We start from the raw sequence: 27,125 nt of genomic DNA, 5'->3' as shown, positions 1-27,125 counted from the left end.
GGTGTAGATTGTGTTATGGCAGCAGCGTTTTTTGAGCAGGCTTTCTTGAGTTGACAAAATTCCAAATTAACTTTAGTCTTTGGTTTTCATTCAGTCATTCAAGTCATAGTCATTAAATCTTGTTGTTGTGTGTTTCTCAGGTCCAAAGGTGTTGTCCTGAACATCTCCTCCGCCAGCGGCATGTACCCCGTCCCTCTGCTTACGGTCTATTCTTCCACAAAGGTATGTGCTACATCTGTACTTGTCCATCAGTCATAATAACTCTCAATTCTTCCCTTTTTTTTTTAAATTGCAGTATTTAGCGTGATCAAATGTACCATCTTTTGTCCTTCTATGTGCAGGCCTTTGTGGATTTCTTCTCTCGTGGCCTTCAGGAGGAGTACAGGCGTCAGGGTATCATCATTCAGGTGAGTTTGGAGTTTGTCTAATGGGATTTTTTTTTGTTTTTTTTTGGGACAAGGATGTGTTCTCAACTGTGAGGACATATGTCAGGAAGAGGGAACTGCTTTAACAACATTGTTTCCCATTAACTTTAAGAGATCGTAGCACAAACCATAGCACTGTCTTATAGAACCTTTTGCCATAGACTCTGATCTGATATATGATTTATCCATTTGATGATCCCTAACTGAATTCACTCACAGATTTAGCTCAAAAGAAGTTACGAAATCCTACTTGTTGCTCTCAGCCAGTCCTGCCTGAAGCGCAATGCCATGAATACACATTCATGAATGATGCATTTTTACAGTGGGGGCATTTTTGAAAATATGTTGTCCACATGAGGCTTGTTTGTTCTGTTTTTAGCACTTTCTGTAGTATTCACTCTTGTGCCACCTTGTGGTGAGTGTGTACAGCAGTTTCACCTCAGCAAGCACGGAGTGTGTGTTCACCTGATAACCCCAGCCAAGCTTGCAGCAAAGATGTTATGGATGTTTTTTAAATGTGATTTAAGTATATCTGACGGTGCCACTGATCAGAAGGACACATGATACAACTCTGTCCTGCAAATCTGGAGTTAATCTTTGTGACTTTGTTACTTAAATCAAGAAACAAGAGACTCAATGCTAACATGAGGGAAGAGCAAGGAAAATTAAAAGTTGTACTTGGGCCCGGAAGTTACATCTATTTTTTTTAATGAGTTTGATTTAAAAGTGTTTATTGATATGCATTCAAATCACAAATTGAATAATTTTACATGGTAAATCTCCCTCACGCCACAGTCCCAGATCCTCCAGATGAAATTAATACCGGTAAGTTACACACTTGATTTGTTTGTCTCACGGTTTCCCTTGACTTCCTGCAGAGCGTGCTGCCCTTCTTCGTGGCCACTAAAATGACTCGTATCAGGAAGCCCACCCTGGACAAGCCCACACCAGAGCGCTATGTGGCAGCTGAGCTCGCCACTGTGGGCCTGCAGGGCCAGACCAATGGCTATTTCCCACACGCCGTCATGGTAAGAAGTGGAAACCTCAAAATACCAATAACTCCAATGTTGCTCTTAGTTTTGGGATGTCAGACTTGAGACTAAACAATCTGACTCAGTACTTCAATCCACCTTTCCATTAACTGTATTTTTAGTTGCGGCACACATCCGTGTACATCCAGGCTGTATTTTGTCTTGTATGTGGAAACTATTAATAATGCTGTAAAATAATAGAAATGGGAACAGTTGATACATTGCATGTCATATAATTTGCACTTTTTCCTTAAATAATGTTTTAGGTGCTATAAAATGAGTATAATTGACTTAAAACCTCCCTTTTTCTAGAAGTCTTGGAAAAGGGTTTTCATTTTTTTAATGTTAAGATAAAAGCCTGAAAGCTATATAAGAATTTGATTGCAAACGTATGCGCCTTATTTATTGTCTTGTTTCTTTCCTCGCAGGGTTGGCTGACCACCAAGCTGGTGCCGATTGACCTCGTCATCTTCTTTGGAGCCGCAATGAACCGTCTGCAGCGTACCGGATACCTGCGGAGGAAGATGCTGCGGGAGCAGAGGAACGGAGACAGTTTGAAAAACGATTAGGAAGATGGCTGACGAATCTTCAGGCAGCCTCTCTGTTCTGACCCGGCGCAGCGTTTAAGGAAAGCTGAGATTGTGTTTTGTATTTGTGTGGCTGATCCTCCTGGGTTACCTGAGATCTCGCGTGTGCGTCTTCAGTAAGTGCGCACGTCAAAGCATGTGTATGACTGTTTAAAACGGCAAACTCTGCCCCGTTGTGATTTGTCTGGCGAGAAATAGCCAAAGAAGGAATGGGGCTGAAATAAAAACGACTATGCTGCTTATGACAAAGAACATTCATTTAATACATTTTGTCAATGATACTGATGGTGGAGATAATGCAACAAAAAAATAGTGATTTGTTAACCCTGCTGTTGTAAGCAGTGGAAAATGGTGGTGGGCATCTTTTTATATATCTGTATAATTTATTTAATATTTTGTATGAACGCACAAGCTAAACTCTGACCTTTTTAAGACTAGCGTTCAACCGAGTCCTGTTTACAAATCCACGAGCCATTCAACGATGGCAATTTCTGCTTTCTATCACGTCTGTTTACTTTCGTTACTGAACTGCCATTGTCATGCGTTGGTTCTTTCTTCCTTTTGTTTTTGTTTTTTGTATGATCTTGCGCGTTAACAGAATACTTCAAATTATGCTTTGTGGTGGGTTGTTATTGCACCAATGTTTTAACCTGTCCTAAACCGAAGAGTTCGCATTAACTAAGTGTGGTATTCATCACAAGTGCCTTTCTAATAAGAATGAATGCAGGAAATGGTCAAACAAGCATTTGCTGTCTGGTTCAGAAAGGCTGTAATTTAGCTGGTGCGATGTCCATGTGAACGACACAGTTGCTCCATTTTGTGCCTTTTTTTTAAAAATCACAGTGTGAACCGTAACAAAGGAAAACCTCTAAACTACTGTACAGGTCCTCCAGTGTGTTTTTGAAGGGATTTCACAGGGATAGAGAATATTCCCTACAGTTGGAGTCTAAACTAAAATGCTTCAGACCTACAGACTGCTTCAAAAATAGGAGAACTGCTCCTCACACAGTTGGGGCATTGAGTACGACTTGGTCTGGCCTTTGCCTTTAACTAAGTGGTCTTGTAAATGCTTCTCCTTTTTGTATAGGTATTTTTTTATAAATGTGTTTGGAAATTAAAATAATTAAATTAGAATTTCTACATGTAAAATACACTGTTTACATTTATATAATTGGTAACTTGTGTTTCCTACTGTTTGTTAATAAAAGTTCTGCCATACAGCACAGTGTTGTGTAATTGTGTTCCTTTTTTTCCCCCCTAATAGCTGATATAATGACTGCTTTTGAGTTGTTTTTTTTGAGATAGTACTGTATATCATACTGGCTCAGCAGCACAATAAACCCATTGAAATCCGGACAGTGGTGGAAGCAGTACTCTTTAGTAAAAGTAGTCATGGTGTAAAAATACTAGTGAAAGACCTGCATTAAATATGTACTTAAATAATATATACTTATATTATAGATACAAGTATGTATTTGCACAGCTGGATCTGGATCACATTAGCCAATGATTAGAGGCGGAGAGGGAGCCAAAGAATGGATTGTAAATATGGGGATCGGTTTATAATATATATATATATATATATTGGGAGGTCTAAATGTTTCCTCATAAATATCTAATTGTGAATGTTAAGGAAGTGTCCTTCACACAATTATTTATAAACATCACTGCAAATTACTACGTATACATTTTTAAAAAGACAAACACAAACTGCTCTTTCTGTGATGAATACGAAAACAGTTTTCCCCTTTTTTTGTAATTTTCACACCACAATATTTTCTCTGAGAAATTTGGAGATGCTGTTGGCACTTTTCTAATTTGGAAATGTAAATTGAACAATTAAAAAAATATTGTAACTGAGATATGTGAAATTAACAAAAGTTTGTCAAGACATGACATATCTGCATGTTTTATAATATTTTACGATCACTACATTACTGTTCAATTTGTATGCTGTCACTTGGATACTAAATCTGTATTATTATATCTTCTTTGTTCAAATAAAAAGTAATAATTCAATTTAAAAACGAACAGGAAGGAACCTATTCACGGATCTCAGTTCCGGGTAGGATTTGTTTTTTTGTAACACCCTTACCACGGGTGTCAGATGTCTTCGCTTATGTAACGTTAGAGCAACGTTAGTCTTTTTTCTCTTTTAGCTCTCGTGTTGCGTTTTAGCAGCCGTTTTTGGTAAGTAGTTTAAATATTTGGTTCAACATTAGTCAACGGGTTATATTTATTTTATTTTGACTTTTAAAAGGTGTTTATGTATTTATAAGTAGGTTTAGCTAGCTTAGCATCGCGAGCTATCTTTACTTTGTTATCAGTCAGAGTAGCTAATCATCAGTTAGTAGCTTCAAAAATGATCACAGAAAGAACCTGTTGAAGAGTCTGAAATCCAACGTAAGCTAAGCAATTATTATTATTATTATTATTATTATTATTATTATTATTATTAATTAACTCATTAAGTTAGACCCATCACTGCATGTCAGAGTCAGGGTTTACTGACTTGTTTGGTGTCATCAAACATCAATCAATTAAAGTTGAGAAATTATTTTTCGTGGGTTGTCATCTATTATTGTGACAGAGGAAGCTCTGGGTTTTATAGATATTAAGTGTTTATTAGGACACATCTAGCGATCAGACATCTGTATTTCTTTTGGTTTGTGCAGAATTTGTTTCCATGTTGATGAAAGCTAATTCTTCTTCTTCTCTTGTCACTCCGCAGATGTAATGTCAGATAAGCGTCAGCGTGCCAGAGTCCAGGGCTCCTGGGCCAAACAACTGCCAAAACACTCTGGACCAACAGGTAGTTTCAGGGTGAACGTTGATATTCGTGTATTGGTAGTATGTGACTCCCTCTGCCTGCTCCTCACTGAATACGATCATTATTTACATGAACCATTCATAGCCCTGTATGCTGGATTATTCGTCATATTAACCTATGTGCTGTGTAGACAACAGCTTCTTTGTGTATTTCATTTTTTTTACCAGGTGCAGTCTCAAACAACCAACAACCCAAACATGTCGACCCCGACCCAAGTTCCTGGGGCTGTGGGCCACAGAAAACACCCAAGTCATTTGAGTTTCATCTGCCCACCAAGGTAGACGGTGAACATAAATGTCCCCGTTGAATGTTTGGATAATCTGAGTTTTTGCAACCTTTTTAGAATGTTTTATAAGGAAGTGCTTCCTCTTTCTCTTTTCTGTCTTTTCTTCATCGCAGCAAGTTAGAGATGTTCCACCAGTGAAGGTGATGGAGTAAGTTACACATTTCTATCCTGACTGGTCAGACCTAAACATCAACTTAATCTCTTTCAAATATGTTTCTGTCTCTTGTCTTATGACATGTTTGCGTGTTATTTCTTTGTGTTCTGCGCACATGTTGGCTAATATGCATTATTTTGTTCTGGACAGGCAGGCAGGTATTCACGAGATCAGCCATGGACCATCAGGAGTGTCCAGGTGAGGGAAAATTAACTTTTTATATAAAAAGAAAAAGTTTAAATCAGTTATGAAAAGAGGAGAACAAACAGCGAACAACCCAGTGTGTTTAATCATAATAACAAATCTGTGTATGCATTGTACGTCCAGTAGATGGCAGTCATCCCTCAAGCAACAGTGTGTACAGCACTCAGTGACTGTCATGCCTCCTGTCTCACTTATGGTACCCACTAGGACACGTGGAAGTGAGCCATGTTCTTTAACTGACACTGAATATGTAGGGACATGTGCTGTACATACAGCACAATGGACAAGCAGAATGTTTCCGCAGAATGCTGACGCTTTTGTCAAGACTAAAATACAGAGAGTCTCTAAAATTACAGACAATCAAGAGTAAGGAAACTAACCTCGAGCCAAAGGAAGCTGACGATCAACATTCTGTGATTGTGAAGTGTGAAAGGGGGAAAAGACCGATATTCCTGCGGTGGCTACTTAACACCTAACATCACGAGAATAGGCACATTGCTCTTTAGTCTTTCGTCTTAACAATAATGGAAATGACCTCTTTAGACTACTTTGCACTAAAGTCTTCTCTAGATAAGACGAGCCACTGCGTATGTTCTGGTTCTCTATGCTTTTATAAATCATTTTTGGAGAAATGTATGCAGAGTGTTTTGTCTTTCCATCGGTCCAGACTGCGGCTGCTGCCTGGTTTTCTTCCCCCAGAAGAGGCTGACTGGATGTTCAGTAAGCTGTTGGCGGAGCTTCCCTGGTCCCAGAAGACCAACTACAGACAGGGTGGGTACCAGGGGCTGAAGGAGAAGCAGAATGACACGGGGGAAATGTGTAAAGAAACATTTCATTTCCAGAGCGCACCTCAGTGAAGCTGGCTGCTTTTACTTTTATCATTTTTATATATATTATGGATATAGACGTCTTGTTTGTACATTCTGTTCTTTCCATATACTTAATATTTATAGGCGTTGTTTTGGATGTTTTGAAAATCAAGTTGAAGCAACTTTATACTTTACTTTTACTAACTTTTTAATACTTTTTACATTGGGGGAAAAACACCAATAAAAAGAGTTAAAAAGTTAGCACAGTATATCTGGAGAAGATGGAAGACGACAGCAGAAACTGCCGCCTCTCTCTCCTTGCACGTGCAGAAGTTGTGCAATGGCTTCATTTTGCAAAACAGTCGTCATTTTCCTCTTAAAGGAACGAATAACTCTCATTGTGTGCAGACAGACTATACACAGGCTTTGCCTCAGAATCGGCCTTTTCTCTCAGCTGGCTCTCGTCCATCTTGTGTGTTACTCTGCGATAGCTCCGCAGCAGACAGACCGAGATGATTTCCAAACAGGGATCATGAAGTTGTGTAATCTCAATCCATCACTCCTGAGACTTGGTCAACAAAAGTCCACGTGATGTTTGGGTTGAAGAGGAAGTAGTGGAACAAGGACGTTCACCCCTCTTCTCTCATTTATCCTCTCTTATTTTAAAAACCCTCTTGACTCAGTTTTTGCGACCGTTGCTCACGGCTCTAAATTGGATCCTGTGCATGAGTTAATGTTTTGTTCATCTTTTCCCCCTGATAACATCTCTTAATGGAAGGAGTAAGGCTTTTAAAAGTTGACCACACATGTTTATAAGTATTAGCTCCAGAGGCCCTGAGTAATTCAGCGTTCTAAAATGCGATGGCTGCTTGAGCAGTTTGTTTTGGTTTCACCGTGTTCTCGTCCCATCCGCCCAGAGGGCAAAATGTTTTAATGGCACACGATTGGTTCTTGGAAGAGATCTTCTTGTTCCCAGAGAAAGAATGATACACCATTACCAACAAAGGCAGACAAACGGAGAGAAATTGGATACTTTCCCCTGTGCTAGAAATAGATTTGGGTGCAGATGATCATTATAGTTATTCCTGTTTGTGTGTGTTAACGCCAGAAAGAATTATGTGAAGAGGTTTCTGCCCTACTTATAGTTGTCATCCAGAAAAAGAGGTATGAAAACAGACTGGTTTCATTCTCTTTTGAAGTTGGAATTGTCGCTCTACCTCATTGCATTTAAAATAATAATAATAATTAGAAAAATAATTTTCTCTACCAATATTGAAAATGTTACAATACTCTGACTGTAATGAGGGGTTTATGGGATTATAGTTTGAGAACTGTATGCGGTTCCAGATGTCCTGACTGGTCTCATCGGGTTCTTCTGAGGAAACGGTGTATTTGTTTGTGTGTGTTGGTCCAGGTGAGGCGTACGAGGAGCCCAGGCTGACTTGCTGGTTTGGAGAGCTGCCCTACACATACGCTCGCTCCACCATGGCTGCCAACGCACAGGTTAGATAAACTCATTAAACCTCCAAGACCAACGTTTTGCACACATGTACTTTTCATTCTATCTTTTTCGTATAATATTTTGTTTTCCCTCACTTGTCGTGTTGTTGTTTCATATCTTTCAATCGTGTCTCTTTTCTATTTACATTTAGTTTCAATATTCTTTTCTTAATTAACTGCTGAACTCTCTTTCCCCCTCGTAGTGGCATCCATTGCTGTCAACCCTGCGCGAGGCAGTGGAGCAGGCGAGCGGATGCAGCTTCAACTCACTGCTGTGCAACCTGTATCGGGACGGCCACGACAGCATCGGCTGGCACAGCGACGATGAGGCCACCTTGGGCAACAAGCCCACCATCGCCTCCATCAGTCTGGGCGACACCAGAGTGTTCGGCCTCCGCAAGCAGCCTCCACCGGTGAGATGACGGTAGAGCATGGAAGCTGGTGTAGCGATTCGCAGGCAACGGAATGGGCCTTTAAATTAGTTTGTGTGTGTGTGCGTGTGCGTGTGTGCTTTACTCTTTTAGGACGAGAATGGCGACTTCACTTATGTGGAGCAGATTCAGGTTCCTCTCAGTCACGGGACACTGTTGGTGATGGACGGAGCCACACAAGACGATTGGCAGGTGAGCTCCACCAATCAAATGCAAGGGCCCATTCAGGAGAAATGGCCACTCAGAAAAACAGCGGCGAATCAGAAGCAGGCAGACATTTAAAGGCCGCTTTAAAAGTGTTTTTGTTGCATTTTTACTTCTTGGTTTACCCGTCAATCAAACAACGCGAGCATTGCTGAATGTCTTGTTCCTCGTGTTTTATGTTGCAGTTATGACTTGAGCTCTCTTCTTCGGGCTTCTTCTGTTTATAGCAAACAAAGCTCACATGTCGTCCTGTTCATCACGTTTTCCTCAAGAAAACTAACTCACCTTCCGCCACATGCTTAGAACACAAAGGAAAAGCTTTTCTCAGACTTTTTTCATGATAATAATAGTAAAACAGAAATGTAAAAGTTTTGTAATATTACTAGAACTGCACTGTAACAGCCACTGTATCTAACATGATGACTCTCCAGTAAATATCAACAACAACTAAATAACTGGTACGTTATTTAGCATCCTGTCCTCTCCGGTACCTGCCTTTTTATAATCGGTCCAGAAATAGTTGAATAACTTGACTCTAAGCTATCACTCAAACAGTGACATGAATGAATCCACTGCCTCATTAAGCCTTGAACATTTACAGTAAATAGTCAAGGACGGAAAACCTTATCTGCCTCAGCCAGGTGAGGTCGAGTGAAGACTGACCTCACCTGCACTACCCGTGTTTGTGTCGTGCGTGTGTGCGTGTGTGTGTGTGTGTGTGTGTGTGTGTGTGTGTGTATGCCTCCGACACAACGCACGTGACGGGATAGACCTGTGTTCAAGGCAGAAAGTAAGTGGCCCTCAGATAATCGCAGAGCTCCAGAATAATGAGTCATTTGTTTTACAATCGTGGGAGTGTGAGCGTGAAGCTGCTCTCTGGGACTGTGGCAGTATGTTCTAATATAATAGTTTGAATTCAGTTGTAGAGTAGATAAAGAAAGCTCAACTTCTGCTCGTAATATTTAGTTTTAAAGCTTTGTTTGTACATGAAGAAAAAGTATAATCAAGGATGGAGAACAAAACGGGTGTGCAGGAGAGGACAGAAACACTGTGAGCACTTTATGTTAAACGGCAGCGGATTAGAAACCTTTATGTGACATTATGTGTCAGTTCCACATGGGAAGTCAAATCGGAAGTCATTTCAAATGTTATTTAATTTTGGAGAGCTATACTGCGAGAAAGATTTCCTTTCAGCTGGTCACGCTGAAGTGAGAGAAAAACAGAGGGGATGAGAGGGAGCGAGAGAGAGAGATGGTGAAAGAAAGAAAAAAGGCAGAAGGTCACAGGTGTTTTATGGCGACACCTCCCTGAGTATCTCAACAAAGGTTTCATCTCTCCTTTAAAGATCTTGCCAGAGAAAGAAGATCACACCATCCATTAATTCTTCCACTGTCTCCTCAGTCCTGGTCTGCCCAATAAAACCTCCTGGCTCCGCTGGAGAGGTTTGGAAGTGAATGCTAAATATTTACCGAAACCTGACAATCCGGCTGAAGTACTTCATTTGTTTGAAAAAGGATACAGGGTTATGATACAGGGTTATTTCTGCCTGTTCAGGACTCTGTCTTTGGAGGCTGTTGTGGATAAGCAAAGCTTTCAACTCCCTTTGTGTGTGTGTGTGTGTGTGTGTGTGTGTGTGTGTGTGTGTGTGTGTGTGTGTGTGTGTGTGTGCGCGTGTGTGTGTGTGTGTGTCTCTACAGCTGTCTTTGTGAGAACCAATTGGAGTTTGAGACCTTCAGAGTGAGGGTCCTCACTTTTGGGACAGACCATCAAAGACCTGTTTGAGGGTTCAGACTGAGTTTTAAAGTTCAGGTTAGAATTAATTTAGTTTAGGGTGAGGGGCTAGGGAAGGCATTATGTCAGTTAGTGGCCTCACAAAGATAGAATTTCAAGGGTGTGTGTGTGTTTAAGGGCACGAGATGCACAAGTGGAAATTATTCTCCTGTGCAAAAGGTCCAGAAATATATAAAGTTGAACTTTTTGTCTGCGCTATTACAGACAATGTTTCAGTGCTGTTTTTGGAAAAGGGAATAAGTTTGCCTTTTGCCCCGCATGTCAAATGGTGTTTGTTGAGTTGCCCTGTGTTCGGAGTGCAGAGGTCAGCTGCAAAAACAACAATACGCTCGTCTTTAGGGAACTCCTTCAAATGTTAAACGTTCCTTGTGTTCTCATATTTTTGCATTAGTGTATGAGTCTGTGTTTTTTGAAAAAATAAGTTTGAGAACCACTGTTCATGCCACTCCTTACTTTATATACGAGTAAAGTAAACAAGTAAAATGCATCTTTTATCCGTCTCTCCGTCTCCACCAGCATCAAGTGTCTAAAGAGTACCACGACCGGGGCCCACGCATCAACCTGACCTTCAGAACTATGTACCAAGAGCCGGAGGGCCACAGGCCGGGTACCAAGCTGCGATTCACATCCCAGCAACCATAAAACTCCCCGCAGAGACAGGTACTTACCGACTGTGTCTAGAGGCTCTGCGTTTAAAGCACCGATCCACACAACGTTAGATCTGATGGTCGCTGAAAAGATTTCGAACGCCTTCGTCCTTCTCTGCAGTTTGAAACACGTCTGGTAAACACTCGGTTACAACCCACAGTATGAATGACAGCTTCTTCCAACTGAAACAGGGAGACGTTGACCTGTGAACCATAATAACTGCAGTCGTGACCAGTGGTGACGGTCAGATGTCAGGGTTTTCAGAGAAGCGTAACAGAAGAATTGTTGATAATGAAAGTATGAAGGTTAAAATGTCAGCTCTGCACAGACAGTTGCTTGGGTACCTTTCAGTTATTTTGTGAAAAACTTTAATTTTGACTCAAAGAGATGTCATGAAAAGTGTCGACGCACCTTGTTTATCTTGGGGAGCTTTTTTGGAGAAAACACATTTGCTATAGAAATGGGACGGAACAAGTAAAGTGGCCAATTACAGCTCCATCAGGACTGTGATTAGTTCATCATCCTGTTAAAGATTTGTCTGATCAGTCTCTCAAAGAGGTAATTCAGCTTTTTGTAAAAACCTCTAATACATCATGAACCAGAATCATTAAAGTTCATTAAAGTGTGCTTACACAAGTGTTTTTGTGATGTCATATGCACAGTTTAACTTTTCCGTCAACAAAACAAGTCAATATAGTTGCGTACCCATTTTAGTTTTTTAAAAACGAAATAAAGAAGGCCGTACATCCAAACAAGCTGGAGACATCAAACGACAAACATGTTGACATGGCCACAGATGCTATCGGGACATGCTCGCTGTGTATGGCATCCAGTGGCACATCCCACAGCCATAGAAAGGAGCTTTAACGGCCTGAAATAAACTTGATCAACCAAAGAAATTGAACGCTAAATAATGTTCATGGCAAAGTAACAGCCGCAATTAAAATGTAAAGTGTGTATTTGAAAATTCATGATTTTTGAGAGTCCTGTTTATTTATGGTTATGGCTTTTTTGGTTTCTGCATTTTCATATCTGCATTCTGTTCAAACAGGACATCAATACTTACTGACATTTTGGCAGATTACCAGAACTTTGTGTCCTATTACATGAATCTAAAAATGCATGAATTGAGGAAAGTACATGGTTCATGTTGCACTCTGTTTATTTTGTAACACTAAAGAGATGCAAGCGGGCTTCTTGATTGTCGTTGTTTTGAAATAAACAAATGCATCTCTGAATCCACTTCCATTGTGTCCTGTTCTCCAAAAAACAATTCAGCATAAAGTACCTTATTTGACACATGAAATGGAATTCAAGCCCTTAATTTTGTAGCAGCACTAAAATTATATCTGGGACAGGCAAGTTCACACAAAATGCCACGTTGTGTGGAAAGTTTGTCATTAAACTATTCTGTCATCATTTTGGCAAAATACAGGAGACAGTGGAAGGTTCTCGCCAGGATCTCTGCACGAGAGAGATTATGCAACCATTGTTGTAACTGTACCCAAAAGATGCGATAAGGTTGTTTAATAAAGGTCAGTTCTGTTTTTTCATGTTGGCTCACTCCAGCACTAAATTAAAAGTTAAAGTGCTGCCTCTCACTTTTAGGACTGCGTTGGGGTTTTTACCTCCATGTTGGATGAAGAGTAAGGAGCTCTGTTCTACTTATCTTCTGTACTTTTTGGAAATAGTCCCCAATTTATAAACAATGAAGGGCAATAGACTCTCATACAGACAAGGCAACCTAAGTTTCTTTGTCGTTATTGATTGGCCAAGTCTTGCTAAAAAGTGAAGATCGAGTCGGCAGAGTGGATGTGTTGTATGGAGAGCTATCACTACTGAGATAATACTTTTCACTTTTTTACAATGTATTACCCTCAGTAAACATTGTGAACATGAGTTTATGGTCTCAACCGCTAGTTTGCTTCTTCAATACAGCATGATGTTCATTCAGTGAATGATGCTCCATTTAGAGTCAAATAGACCATGAAGTTTTTTTTCGTAACTTTCATAACTCAGAGCATCTTTAATTTTCAACTGCTACTTGAAAGCAGTGACTTCAGCCTCCAGCCTCCCTGAAGGCCCAAACGGTGATATGTACTTGTTTGATCTGCTACGTTAGCTCAGCGAGGCTTCAGCGGATGCAGAGGCAATGGAGGGTGACAGAATGACGGATGTGAAATGAGTAGGTGGGGAGGACGTATATTTGCCCCAAATACTTTAAAAAGGCCAATAATTGCAGTTGCAAAGAACGCTGGGTCCAGGATCGGGTGATAGTATCGTAAAGTGACGGCTCAATCAGTAGTTTCTCCGAAAGTTAAGGCCACCGTGAACTGTCCAAACTAAGCAGCCTCTGTAAACTGCGGCCTCAATTTTCAAACAGTGCAGCAGTCACTGTAACCCTGGCAACTTCTTTTTCGGCTCCCCCCTCCGACTCCTGCCTGACTTTGGTCTGCTGATGTGTCTCAGTCTCGCATGCCGGCCGTAGTCTTTCCCCAGACTGCCTGACAATAAGAACAACAAACCCGACAGCGGTTTTCTTTAAGCCTCACTGAGCAAACAGCTTTGCTAACACAAGACAGAAAAGTAGTCTGCAGGATGTATTTCTGTGTATCTAACGGGGGGTTTGAGGACTCGTACTGTGTAATAGGGTCAGCAGACACCATTTCTCCCTGCAAGACTCTGTGTGTATGTGTTTGCCCACTTGCTAAAACCCCTGTTCTGTGTATATAGCGTGTATTATCATCGTTAGGAGGTGAGTTAATGTGGAAGACCCACAGTGAGTGCAGCAGCTTGTGTCATAGCTCCGGTACAGTGCAGGGGAGAAATGTGCCATGCTGTGCCCGACGTTCACTGGCTCCTCGGCGAGGAGCCCGAGAGGCAAAGATTGGGACATTTTGTACCAGCGCTGAACGTGGAACAGGTCTGGGCTGAACGTTTCGTTTTGGAACAGCGTCTTCTCTTCAGGACATCGGGGCTTAGTGTGTGTTTGTGCTTCACTAAATGCCTTGAAGCAAATCATGCACCTGCTCACTGATTACAGGTTGTTCCGATGTTGAGATTCAATTTCAGTGATTACATAATCAAAATGGGAAGAAAAGAACTAAACCTCCTTAAAATGTGTGCAGTAAGATTGTCAACTGTACACCGGTAGCCTTCATTGTTTCACAGGGATTTCATACTTTGTACTGTGCTGTTTCATTTATATCAAATATCTTTAACGCTGACCTAATCAATATTTTTATATAATCTTTTTTATATACTTTTACATATTTATCACAACAAACTCAAAATCAAATACTATGTCTGGTATGAACTGTCACTCGTTATGTAATTATTGACGCTGCAGTGGAGCGTTTTAACGTCTTCAAGCTTATTGTTTTAGCTTTGCGGCCTCCAGCGCTGTGGTTCAGTCTCTCAGGTCTCATCAAGAAGGCAGCTGCTGTTGAAAAATCTCTAATAAACCTACATTACTGTACACGTCTGCTTGTTCCGCTGCATTTAAGTGAACCGAATTTTACATTCCAAGGTGAATTAAGTATTAAAGCTGCAGAAAGCCTTGGTGGAAAATGCTCACATAGATTTAGCTAGACTGCCAGAGAAAATAACATTTCTATCTGTATGTATCTCTATGAATGTGGCCAGCTTAATTCCCACTACATACTCAGAATTAGACATTGTCTTCCTGTATCTGCAGCACTTTCCCAGCACTGTCTGCCTGTTGTTGACGTTTTCCACTCTGCCTGTAAAGGAACTTTGCATGTGACACGATAGCTAACTAACAAGCTGCCCGGCATTCCCGTGTTACCCACTGTTTGCATGTTCCGGATCCCGACACCTGTTGTGCTGAGCTGGAAACATTTGGGTTTACGGGAGCCACATCAGAATCCCTTTTAGCTCCCTCTGGAGCCACTGGGAGCCACCGTATGGATCGCACCTAATTAGGCCTCAGTCCAGCGACGCTTCCCGTCCGTGCTGTTTACTGTGGCCACCTGATCTCCAGCCTCTGTGGTCTCACATTAGCAGACAGCGAAATGTAAACTATCGGACCGTGTTTGCTTTCAGAGCTTTAGATAGGTTGCCTGGCATTATGAAGATCTGATCCACAAGGATGATGAAATTAATCCAGTGGGGAATGTATAACCGTAACAAACTGACCTGCATCTTGATTCATGTGCCAGCTGTTTGAACATGTTAAACATGTTTGAATATGGCACAATATGTTGAGTGGCAGACGCAGGCTGTCTGAGGGACATAAAGGACACTTTATCATGTTTTCGCCACTGGAAGGGCACCATAAAGGACACTTTATCATGTTTTCTCCACTGGAAGGGCACCATTAAGGACACTTTATCATGTTTTCGCCACTGGAAGGGCACCATAAAGGACACTTTATCATGTTTTCGCCACTGGAAGGGCACCATTAAGGACACTTTATCATGTTTTCTCCACTGGAAGGGCGCCATAAAGGACACTTTATCATGTTTTCGCCACTGGAAGGGCGCCATAAAGGACACTTTATCATGTTTTCTCCACTGGAAGGGCGCCATAAAGGACACTTTATCATGTTTTCTCCACTGGAAGGGCACCATAAAGGACACTTTATCATGTTTTCGCCACTGGAAGGGCACCATAAAGGACACTTTATCATGTTTTCTCCACTGGAAGGGCGCCATAAAGGACACTTTATCATGTTTTCGCCACTGGAAGGGCACCATAAAGGACACTTTATCATGTTTTCGCCACTGGAAGGGCGCCATAAAGGACACTTTATCATGTTTTCTCCACTGGAAGGGCGCCATAAAGGACACTTTATCATGTTTTCTCCACTGGAAGGGCACCATAAAGGACACTTTATCATGTTTTCTCCACTGGAAGGGCACCATAAAGGACACTTTATCATGTTTTCTCTACCATAGGGGCATCTGAGATGGCCGTTTACCTGAGTCCACCAGTGGTTGAATATATGTAGATTAAACAGCCTCTGAACAGTTGAACTGGAACATTGTAAAATATCAAAGTTTCATTTTTTTACCAGTGAAAAAAACAGACGAAGAGTTTTCCTCTCAAGACCGTGAGGTTCAACATATCTATTTTTTTCTTTTCTTTTGTGAAATGTCTCAACAACATTTGCAAGGATTGCCATGACATTTTACAGATATACTTTGGTTTATATCAAATACCTGCTAACTAATGACATCCCCATCGGCCTCATCTGTACTTTGTGTTTTGCACGAATCAGCAAATGTTTGCATGCTGGAACACTTAACTAAGACGGTGAGCCTTCTAAATGTTAGCTGCTGAACAGCAGCATGTTGAGAGTGTTAGAATATAAAAGCACCACTGTGCTTAAGTAGCCTCACTGAGAGTGGCTTTGCCATTTTGACTTGTCCAAGTCGGAAAGGTGTCACTAATTACACTGAAACAAAGTGTTCCAGTGAGAATGACAGTGAGCCAGCATGCACAACACCAGCACCCTGAAATCAAAGCAGCTAAATGGAATTCAGCCATCATTAAGTTCATTATTTGCACCAGTTCTTTTCCTGCTGAGACGAAACGTCCTCCAAGAAAAAGGCCCATTCAGCATGCATTTCTCAATGCGTCATGATCTTTGATGTCAACAGTACACATATCAAAGGTCACCCCCTATGTTTGAAGCCTCATCGTGACACTTACTGAATCTGCCACACTAAGGAACAATTTTTCATAGTTTGTGTGCTGAAGGTTATTGAACTTTTGCAGTTCAATAATTAAAGCAAGCTGTCGTGTTTGTATTGTGGGAAAGCTGCAGGAGAAGTTTGAATGGTCATAAATACTGGTTGTACAGTGCAGCCAGCTCATGTCTTTCTACATGTTTACCAATAACAAGTTAAATGGCAGAGTGTCTTCCTAGAAGAGAACAGGCCATGAGCCTCTGAGTGTGTAGGTACAATGTTTGCAGGTTTGGAGTATAGTGTCACTATACTACGGCATTCTGGGAAACCTAAACTGACCTGCGTCTTCCATGGAGTGTATGTAGTGAGTCAGTGAGATATTTAATTTTTAGTCTGTATGCAGATGTCCAAATGTACACACCCAACTATACACGAAGAATATACACTTGTATTTGGTTTTACAACTGTGTGTGTGTGTGTGTGTGTGTGTGTGTGTGTGTGTGTGTGTGTGTGTGTGTGTGTGTGTGTGTGTGTGTGTGTGTGTGTGTGTGTGTGTGTGTGTGTGTGTGTGTGTGTGTTTAATATCGTCGTAAGTGGATTCTGAAGTCATGCTGTGATTTGCTGGGAAGCTGCTCTGGGAACAAGTTGACCGATTCACTTCACCCTCCCAGCGCCGTTGTCCTCCCCCCCTTCCCTCCCACTTCATGCCTTTAGTTTTCTCTCCTTTATTGTGCCTCCTCCCCCTCCTCTCCTTCCCCTCCCTTCACCTATTATCCTCTTCATCTTCACCTCTCCATCTCTGTCTTCTATCACCTTTTCCACTCTCTTTTATCCGGCTTGGTCATGTTGTCTTGTTGGTCGGGTCATATTGCTGCTGCCTCTCTCTCTCTCTTCACCCCGTGGACCTGGATAATGGATTTGCCTTCATAGTCTCTCTCTCTGTCTCTCTCTCTCTCTCTCTCTCTCTCTCTCTCTCTCTCTCTCTCTCTCTCTCTCTCTCTCTCTCTCTCTCTCTCTCTCTCTCTCATATATATATATATCCGCCTGCTGCCCTGTGAAGTCACATCTTTCCTGTGTGAGTTACAGCGCCTGGCATCGATCACCTGTTAACAGACACGTCATCAGTGGCATCTTGAAGACATAACGGCTGATTGCGATGCACCGCCAATGTGGTCACGCTTCACAAGCTGATTCAGAGGGAACACATTTTTAATAGTGCTGCGATTTGCGCGACACAGTGAGAGTATTTCAAGAGACAAGTAACCGGAAGGTCACAGCAGTGGGTCCATTAAGCTTCCTATCAACGGATCATTGGCCACAGTAACACTGGAAATAAATCCGCCTTACGAAGACATGCAGAGTCATCATTTATTTAAGACATGTGTTTCTCCTATGAACAGTTATAGGCACCCATAGTGCAGGGACAAGAACTCCAACTGGCTTCACACTTGGGAACAAGACAAACGTTTTGTTGGACGGCCTGGCAAAGACGGAGGTACAGCTGCTGGTTTTTGCAGTGGTGGATGGAAACGTGTTGCTCCCGACAAAGCTGTCTTGACCTGAATTGTGATCTGGATGGTATAGTGCCCTGTCTGTGCTGTAAGAGGAATAAGATGAAGGGTGCAACCCCAAGTTCAAACAAACCGCAAATCACTCGGTCCAAAAGTCTTTAAATCGAGTGTGAAAGTCAACAAGTCTGCAACACTGACAGACCATCCCTTCAGGCCTCCCTCCTGAAGCCACGCCCCTAAAGTTATCACTGTAAAGACAGGCAGGTTGTTACAATCCTGCCATTTTTATTTATTTGTCAGAGCATTTGATTACTTTCCGGATATAAAGAGAATTTCAAACATTTCAAACAACCACAACAAACAATGTTTAAAAGATACATTACCCTAGTTTTACAGTCTTATAAATGTAGTGAACATGATCTCAGATGCATCTAGATTCTTCCCAAATTAACAGTGTAAACAAACAGCGATAGAACGAAAATAGTGTTCTGTATCTGTGGCCCTGAGAACGTCATTCATCCGTGTATGCTCATGGTTTTGCAGCATAAACAGACTCAGTGTTGCTGCATGGGAATCCTTCCCAGTCTCCAAGTCTCAGTCTATAAATAACCATGTTGTCCCTGTGGTGTCTGACTGACTCAGTCCCAAGAGAGGGAGGGCAGGAGGACCAGGCCAACCCCAGAGGATGACGTGTTCATTGATTTACACTAACGTTGCTGCAGGCACTGTTGTCATTAATATACTGCATAGCTGCGTAAATGTAAACCACTGTTTACTTCTGCTGTAATGTTACTTTGGATAACGGTGCCTGTTGTGGCCAAAACACCTAATTTAAGGTTTCATTGAAGTATTTTCTCGAGGACTTTATCCCACATCAATCATACCGACTGATCAAATGTAGCCCTTCTGAATTAGCAGTCTGAATTAAAAGCATATAAAACCTTGATTAAGATCAACGATGATATTTTTGTCAGTACATTTTCAGAGCGGCGACACAAACAAAAGCATTAGCTGTGCCTGTAAAATAACAATATTAAAAACTTCGTAGCTAGTGTGTGACTTGTCGGCCATTGTTGTAATTGTACTCACTCATAGTTCTTTAAGCGGAGAGAAGACATGTTATTCACCAACTTTGGTTCCCCTCCTCTCCGCTGTCCCCTGACATTTAGTTTGCTATGGTAACAGGGGGCGTCCTATCTCGGTGGTTTGCCCGTTCGGGAATGTGGCCTGCGGCGTGTACCTCACCTCTTCACCCCGTGGACCTGGATAATGGATTTGCCTTTATATTCTCTGTCTCTCTCTCTCTCTCTCTCTCTCTCTCTCTCTCTCTCTGTCTCTCTGTCTCTCTCTCTGTCTCTCTCTCTGTCTCTCTCTCTCTCTCACACTCTCTGTCTTATATGTCATTTATTAAATTTGATCCTTTCAATGACTGTACATTTCTAATAACCATCTGTCTATAGGGACAGAGGAGTTGTAAGTGTAAGACATGTGTATCTAGCTTGACTTTAACTTATTGTAAGGCTAAATTAACATGGAATTGCCAGTTGAATGGGTGTGAATAAGATTGAGTGTGTTTTTATGTGTGTAACTGTGGCAAAGTGTTGTTGTCTCCGACTGTGTTAAAAGGGCACTCAGCACAGTGAATCGTGTTGGAGTTTGATTGCACAAGTGCAGATCATCGTTGTATTGCCAAAGACCACCACAGTGTCAGCTGATAAACACACAGCTCTCCTCTGTTTATGTCCTCTTGTATTTTTTCAACTATACCCAAAAAATACCCAAGTTACCAACTCCATAATTGTGTGCTAATTCAATCACTCTGGTTCATTCTCTGGGAACCATGAATGTCTACAAAGTTTTATGTCAATCCATCAAAAAGATAATAAACATCAGCCAAACGTGTCAACCTGCTGGTGACAGTCGACGAAAAGTCGGCAGATCACCAAAAGTATTTTGGGTTTTTCTGGGGGAGGGATCATAAATGTCTGCACAAAAGTTCATGTCAATCCACAGGCTGGCAACCTTTTATGGCTGTTTTAGGCTGGCGGGAGTGGAGGTGAATGGGTTTACAAACGGCGATCTTTCAGCCAGGAGACTGAGCTGAGCTGTTTGTTCCCCCGTGAAACGAGAAGTCAGTGTTGATGTCTGTCACGTAACTTGCGTACTTCAGTAACTTGCGTACTTCAGTAACTTGCGTACTTCAGTAACTGCAGTACTTCAGTACCTGCAGTACTTCAGTACCTGCAGTACTTCAGTAACTGCATTTCTGTGGTTATTTTGACCCAAACAAAGATCTATTCCCAAAGCTAACCAAGTGGTTTTGTTGCCTCCGAATAACGTTTGCGAAGATGCTGCAATAGCATCGGTTATATCAGAACTGGAGAGTTTCTTCATTTAAAGAAGAGCAAAGAACGGCTCTGAATTTCTGGATTGAAAAACTGTTGCTTTTCTTCCGACTGGCAAGAGTTTGATTGACATCACCCAATCACCTGCCAAGTATTTTTTTTTGCACCAGGATCTCATCACAAACACACTTATGCCAACAGAATCATTTTGAAACAATAGAAGAAAAAATCAACATAACTTCTTTAATTTTCGAGGACAGATGTTGAAAATGAGATGACATTCTAACATGGACTTTTAACAGCCGTGTTTGAAAGACGGGTGCAGTGCTTTTCTGGACATTGTTTTTGCCAAACGATGTCCTCGTGTGCAACACATGCAGCCTTGGCAGGCTCTTTTAAGAAAACAAGGCTTCCCCGAGGACACACACACACACACACAAACACACACGCGCACACACACACACACACACACACAAACACACAGTTCCTGCTCAGAACACTTCTAATTCCCAGCAAGCATGTCACAAAACACTTACGCTAAATCAAATGGGTGAAATATCAAGCATGCACATACTTGTATGCATGGACACACACACACACACACACGCGCGAAATCACAAATGTCATGTGATGTCAGTTGACTAGCAGCTGCTGGCATGATCATGGGTGACCTTATATACTCAGAATAGAGCAAGGAGATGTTTGCAAGTTCACTAAACAACCCCGCTGAGAGTGTGTGTGTGTGTGTGTGTGTGTGTGTGTGTGTGTGTGTGTGTGCACGCATATGAGACAAGAAACAGGAAGACTTGGTCTCTGTCTGAGGTGTCATCTAAGGAATGGATGACGAAACCGGGGCAGCCGTTTTTAGGCCACTATGTCACTCCTGAAACCATGCAAACACGGTCAAGGAAAGCCTGTGAGGCCGACCCTCAAAATACGAAACAGTTGTCACCTCAGTGCGAGTGGACTTGCGTTGCATGATGTCCATGCCACTGATGGCGATATTACAAATTAATATTAGTTATTATTAGACTGGTGTCACTCGGGTTTAAAAAAATAACATAAACACCCAATTACATCTTTTGCTTTTAGTGTGAACGGTTACAGTCGGCATTCATTCCTGGGACAAGCTTATTTTCTGCAATAATCCAAAAATACATAAGTTATCTCTGCAGAACTCTATTTTCCATCATGTCCGTGACGTCAAAGATGACGAACCAGAAAAGAAAAACAGAAAGGCAAATTCATCCAGGGAGCCGATTGCCTATTTTTAGCAGGTTTTCTCGTGTTCAAAAAGTCACATATACGCAGACAATTATTGTCACAGAAGTAGATAGAAATGAAACGAATCTCATTCACTCACTGAACCCTGGCTCATATACAGTAGGTAACAATATTTGATTCATTTATTGACCAGACGTGTTTGTGGAAGTGGTGAATATCACATCCACTCTGCGTCAGTCCTTAACCTCGCCCACGACATTACTGTATGCGACTCTTTTTTGTCACTCTGATCATCTGACCTGTGTCACATGTGAGAGAAGAAATCTGCATGGGGACGCCATCAGCTGCAGTGTGAATGTAGTGTGAATGTAAGCGACCCAACAGATCTACACGCCAAACCCCGATGTGCCGTCATCAGCGGTGACACTTGTAAATTTAGTCATTACAGTTCCAGTTAAGATGACGTTGACTTGGATGACGCTGCGACTGCTGATGAGTCTCTGTTTCCTTGTCTACTGACTTACAGTCATTTAGCAAACGCTTTTATCCAAAGCGACTTACAATAAGTGTATTCAACATCGGTATTCACGAGAACTACTACCGTAGTCACCAGAAGTCATAAGTGCATCTCCTTTTTTAAACAAGCATCTAAGAGCATGAACCAGAGAAAAAGTACAGTTCAGAAACAAACTATGACCAAAGACAGCTGAAAACCTGCCGCTCTCGTGACCCTCCCGTATGCATCGAGCACAAATCAGGCTTTAGTTATTTGTAGTTATTTGGTCGTCCGTTCCAAGGACTCTGTCCTGCATTTTGTGATTGAAACATGTAATTGCATTTGAGTGTTTCAACCTCGACTTTGGTTATGTCCACTTTTCTTATTCTCTTCTGTGGTGTCTCTGTTCTGCATCCATTTTACGTCTCCTTTGCTGTCTCTAATTCTCTCTGCCCCCTCACCCAAGCACACACACACACACACACACACACACACACACACACACACACATATTCTTTCCTCATATGTTTATTTTGGTGGGGTGACTCTGGCTGGCTGTCTTGCTCTGAAGGCCGGAACCATGACGGAGAGGGAAGGAGGGGAGAGGGAGGGACCTGGCAAACAGGGAGAAGGGAGCGAGAGAGAGAGAGGGGGGGGTTAGTGAGCTGCTATAAAAGAGAGTGCTGGAGCTGTCAGTGGCATTAACTTCAGCGGACTGAGATTCACAAACACAAAACGAGAAACAGCCAGAGAGAAAAGAGACATCGGGCACCAGTTGAAACAGAAGAGTGAAGAACAGATGCTGACCCGAGCAGCTCAAGGGCTCTTGTTTCGTTAAGACTGGTACTCTTCAGTGTGCCTGGACTTGGAGGTTTTTGAGGGTCCATTTGTTTGGCTTTGGATGAACTCTTGTGTTGTGGCTACTGAGACAGAGACTTCTCTTCAAATAGAGACAGAGCACCAGAAAGGGCAAGAAAAAACGAAGTTTTGAGACGTCGGCCGTCGTCTTTCAGCTGTGTCCACGCTTGGTGTTGCATTTGATTGAAACCAGATTCAATTTCCATTTGGGCTTCTGTTCTACCAATGGCTGCTGTGCGTCAGATGGTCATGGAGGCCTCCGGCTTCCACGTTCTGCCCGCCCACCTTATGGCCTCGGCCATGGAGGAGTTCCCCCAGCAGCTGCCCGTCCCCAAGGGCCCAGCGAGGGGCAAGAGCCGCTCCCGCCGACCTCGCGAGGCCCGCTTCAAAACACAGCCTGTCACCTTTGCTGAGATCGCAGAGGTAGAGGAAGAGGGTTCCTCGCCCCTGGAGGAGGAGAGGGCACGCCGTTCCTTCCTGCAGTCCCTGGAGAACCTGCGCCGGAGCACGCAGACCCTCCATTGCCCGCCGGCTGCCCATCACAGCTGCACCCCCACACCTACGCAGGCCAGCCTGGACTCCAGTGACTCCGACTCCACCCAGTGAGTGTGTACGTGCGGGACCCATCTCCTGCCACCCACGTTCCTCCCTTTCGCCTTGACGCCGCTTCGAACGGAGGCCAACTGAACTGAACCAAACTGGCCTCTCTGCCAGCCTGCCTGTGTGTGTGAGCTGCTGCTGTCATACGCTGCATTTAATACTAACATATCAACAGGTGTATAGCTCCGAGATGCACAGGCTGGTTATACTGCTGTATAGATGCGATGAGTGGGAAAAGTAGCAGATGACGCTGCATTGAGCACACTCTTCAAATGTATTCCTTTTCTACTGTACATGTCTGTGAGGAAAACTTCAATGATGAAAGTTGGTTTTTATTTTTCCATTTTAAAGTTGTATAGGAATTTCTGGTTCAAATCTGATTTTTCTACTTGACCAGTCACCATAGAAAGGACTGTTGAATTAATATTGTGATTTACGCTGATGGCACACTGTAAATACTTTGACTGAGCGACGGAAGTGACCTGGCCATCACTGAAGCGGTAGAGTGCCGTTGTATTTGTCAAGAGAGTTCAAGCTCTTGTTTCACAGCTTCACCGTGAATGAAATCGCTTGCTTCAATTCCTGAGCAAATCAAAATGCCTTTCTAAATGTCTTTATTTATTCTCTTATTCTTTGTTCATAACCAAGTAGAGTTGTAGATGTGATATTTTATTGCTCTTTCTGACTTCTAAAGTCAACTTGACTTTGAAACAAAATCATAACCTTTATACTTTATATTTGTTTTAGTTTATACATATACATTACAATGTTTGCCATATGTACTTTAATAAATATTTTCGAGTATTTTGAGTCATTCTCTATTTCATTCTGTGATTTATATTGAGAAAGTGCATTTGCTGAAACAAACAAAAGTCTGCATTGAGTTCTGTGTTATTCAGACATGTTTTGATATCAACTGAATTGACACTGTTATCCTGATTTAATACAGTACATCGAACGCCAGTGAAACAGAAAGAAACTGAGACATGTAATCAATAATGAAGACCTGCAAAGGTCAACAAGTCTCACCACCAGGACAACAGATCTGAGAAAACAATATGGACCCTATTGGTTGATGTATGACAGAGCCATTATGGGTGAATGCATATGACCAGTGGCGGCTGGCCAATAGTGGCCCCACCTTGAGCCACAAAAAAATTATAATCATAATACATTTTACAAATTGTCAATATTTGTGTTTTTGAAATATGGAATGTACCCAGTAATATTTGTAAATTATGATATGCGCAAAATATATGCTATTCCTGCTCGTCCTCGCCGCCTGTCTGCATGTCTCAGCAGCGCTGGGGCCATCGAGAAATGGCCCACAGGAGGCGGGTCTATGAAGCAGTTTAGCCAATTGCTGATTAAAGATATAAAGACTGACAATTTAGCCAATCAGCGTCCTCAAATAGATTCCGCTCGGGGCCAAAGGCCAAATCCCAATGTCCCCCCTTACGGACTCACGGACTTTGAGGCGCGCTCCCGCGAAGTCCGTGAGGGTTTAGGGCTGTCCCACTGTCAAATCATCAAGTGTTTGAGGGCTCTCTTGCAGACATTTTGAGCCCTTTATGAACCCTTTCCGTAAGTCAGCATGGTATGCTGACGTAGCCTCAGGGAATTACCCACAAATCATTGCAATGTGACATTAAACACGGGGTAACCAGTGGACGCATGGAGACGTTAAAAAAAGGTAAACAAAGAATGGCAGATCACGTGTGTTCAGTCTGGAGTGTTGCATCTACTTAGAAACATTAAGGGTTAAAAATGGAACAAAAAATAAACATGAAATCAGAAGATATTTATTTATTTATTCATCAAATATTAGATTTTGTCATTGAAGCTGTTTTGACAAAACGAGTAAATAGATGAAGATCTCATCTAGTGAGGAAAGAGCCTGAAGATGTTCAAATCAGGGAGTAGGCCTACAAAGTATAAAATAAATACCCACAAGTATACATCATATTTCTTGTCGTTTTCATGGTAACGTGATATGTTGCAGCAAAGTGCTGTCCCATTCACACCATGTCAAGCCCTCACAGCCTCTCACACTGCACTTACCAGGTGAAGGCAGTAGGATAAGTCCTTGAGGGTTCAGGGTTTGAGGGTTTAGGGGGGACATAGGGATTTGGCCAAAGTCGTTCTCGCCAGCGCGAGCACTCCTCCTCCAAGACCCGTTTGAGAGGAGAACTTTGGTGGAGATTCTGCAGCCAAAGAGCTGATATCAGATCAGCCTGACCTCACAATCAGATAGCAGACTCGCGGGAAAGGGAAGCAGTACATGCGGAGCTTCTGTACCAGCTGTACACCAGCTGGACAGGTTTGGCTAGCTGGATGACGTCATGCTAATCATTTATTTAGTTTTTTTAAACAACGGGGACGGATCCAGCACGGACAGTTAGGTAGTGAGGGATGAGGAGGTAAGGAAACATGAGAACACCAGGACACACATGAGAACTCTGTCAAGCTACATATTATGCAAAGTGAACATCTTTTATTCTACATAGCTTAATTTAACATCAGTGTTCATAATTACGCTTCATGTTTACTTCTCCTGATCTTTACCTCCTATAACAAGGTCCATAGGGCATCTCAATAAATAAACATGTTTTATTATATTATATTGTATGTATAGATATATACTGTATATCTATATATATATATCTAGTATACACACACATACATATATATAGATATTATCTATGTATGTGTGTGTTTTATATTACACTGAATATTATTATATGATATATATATATACATGTATATATACTGTATGTATATATATATATATATATATATATATATATATATATATTATACTGAATTCCCTGTGAGGGTGACAAAAATAAGATGTCCTGACGTGTTTATCAAAGTGTTATTTACTGCTTTTTTTCGTGTTGGAATAAATGTTAAATATTTAACTGCAAAGTCGTAATGCGTGTTTGATACCTGATTGTTTTGCATTAAATCATACTGGGACGTTTGCTGTAATTGTTGGATGGCCCTACCTAGAACATTTTCCACCAGCCACCACTGCATATGACTGAATCAGGAGTACATAAAAGAGGAAGTTCGAGACACTGGGAGGTGACATGTAGCCTTTACTGGCTGTCCGTCTCCAGTGTTATTGTTAAGATAAACTGACGTCCGACCCATACGTAAACACACAATACTTGGTTGCCTCTGCATGCATGCTGGGCTGGTGACGCACATTCAGTAATGTCAGGTTGCCATCAGTGAACTCAGTTACACGATAACCTCCACGATGACAGAAGTGCCCTCCACGGCCGTCCTAATCTCCCGATCCGCTCGGTTACAAGGGGAACGTGATGCAAGACTTCCATCCGGGTAGACTCTGAGGAAGTACATCTTCAAGATGAGAGGGATGTTCTCTGCAGACGTATGACGGCTGAAGTGTTGGACGGTGATGTCTGTGACGGACACATATTGGAGATCAGTGTCTGTGAGACAGAAAGGGGTAGCAGTGTTTCACTTGTTGTCAACAAATCCTATGAAAAGACTAAAACCAACAAATGT

The 27,125-nt window shown here is 42.0% G+C and overlaps 3 protein-coding genes across 4 annotated transcripts in view; all 3 read left to right on the top strand.

Annotated features, from left to right (window-relative positions):
- The window catches only part of hsd17b12a (hydroxysteroid (17-beta) dehydrogenase 12a), a 16,073-nt gene extending 12,828 nt beyond the window's left edge, over positions 1 to 3,245 (top strand). Inside the window, exons 5-8 of the mRNA XM_079276451.1 lie at positions 141 to 222; positions 342 to 407; positions 1,304 to 1,453; positions 1,885 to 3,245. Coding sequence (XP_079132577.1) covers positions 141 to 222; positions 342 to 407; positions 1,304 to 1,453; positions 1,885 to 2,025 — 439 coding nt within the window. The 3' untranslated portion in view covers positions 2,026 to 3,245. The remainder of the gene's footprint in view (positions 1 to 140; positions 223 to 341; positions 408 to 1,303; positions 1,454 to 1,884) is intronic.
- An 893-nt stretch (positions 3,246 to 4,138) lies between these two features.
- alkbh3 (alkB homolog 3, alpha-ketoglutarate dependent dioxygenase) lies at positions 4,139 to 12,280 on the top strand. 2 transcript variants are annotated; one of them, XM_079278643.1, is made up of 10 exons: positions 4,139 to 4,233; positions 4,775 to 4,855; positions 5,041 to 5,150; positions 5,273 to 5,307; positions 5,464 to 5,511; positions 6,185 to 6,288; positions 7,741 to 7,829; positions 8,030 to 8,239; positions 8,351 to 8,449; positions 10,769 to 12,280. In XM_079278643.1, exons 2-10 carry the CDS (start codon positions 4,780 to 4,782, stop codon positions 10,892 to 10,894), a joined length of 897 nt encoding a protein of 298 aa, XP_079134769.1. In that variant the 5' UTR covers positions 4,139 to 4,233; positions 4,775 to 4,779; the 3' UTR covers positions 10,895 to 12,280. The 2 variants fall into 2 exon arrangements, with proteins under 2 accessions (XP_079134769.1, XP_079134770.1); XM_079278644.1 differs by lacking the exon at positions 4,139 to 4,233 and adding an exon at positions 4,433 to 4,446.
- Positions 12,281 to 22,853: 10,573 nt separating this feature from the next.
- cUnh11orf96 (chromosome Un C11orf96 homolog) lies at positions 22,854 to 24,381 on the top strand. The gene has a single exon (XM_079280065.1). The coding sequence runs from the start codon at positions 23,214 to 23,216 to the stop codon at positions 23,592 to 23,594; it is 381 nt and encodes a 126-aa protein (XP_079136191.1). The 5' UTR covers positions 22,854 to 23,213; the 3' UTR covers positions 23,595 to 24,381.
- Positions 24,382 to 27,125: the final 2,744 nt, after the last annotated feature.

Source organism: Melanostigma gelatinosum (genome assembly GCF_949748355.1).
Source record: "Melanostigma gelatinosum genome assembly, chromosome: 1".
Classification (NCBI taxonomy): Eukaryota; Metazoa; Chordata; class Actinopteri; order Perciformes; family Zoarcidae; genus Melanostigma; species Melanostigma gelatinosum.
Note: the sequence above shows the minus strand (reverse complement) of the source record. Positions and strands in the feature narration are given on the sequence as shown.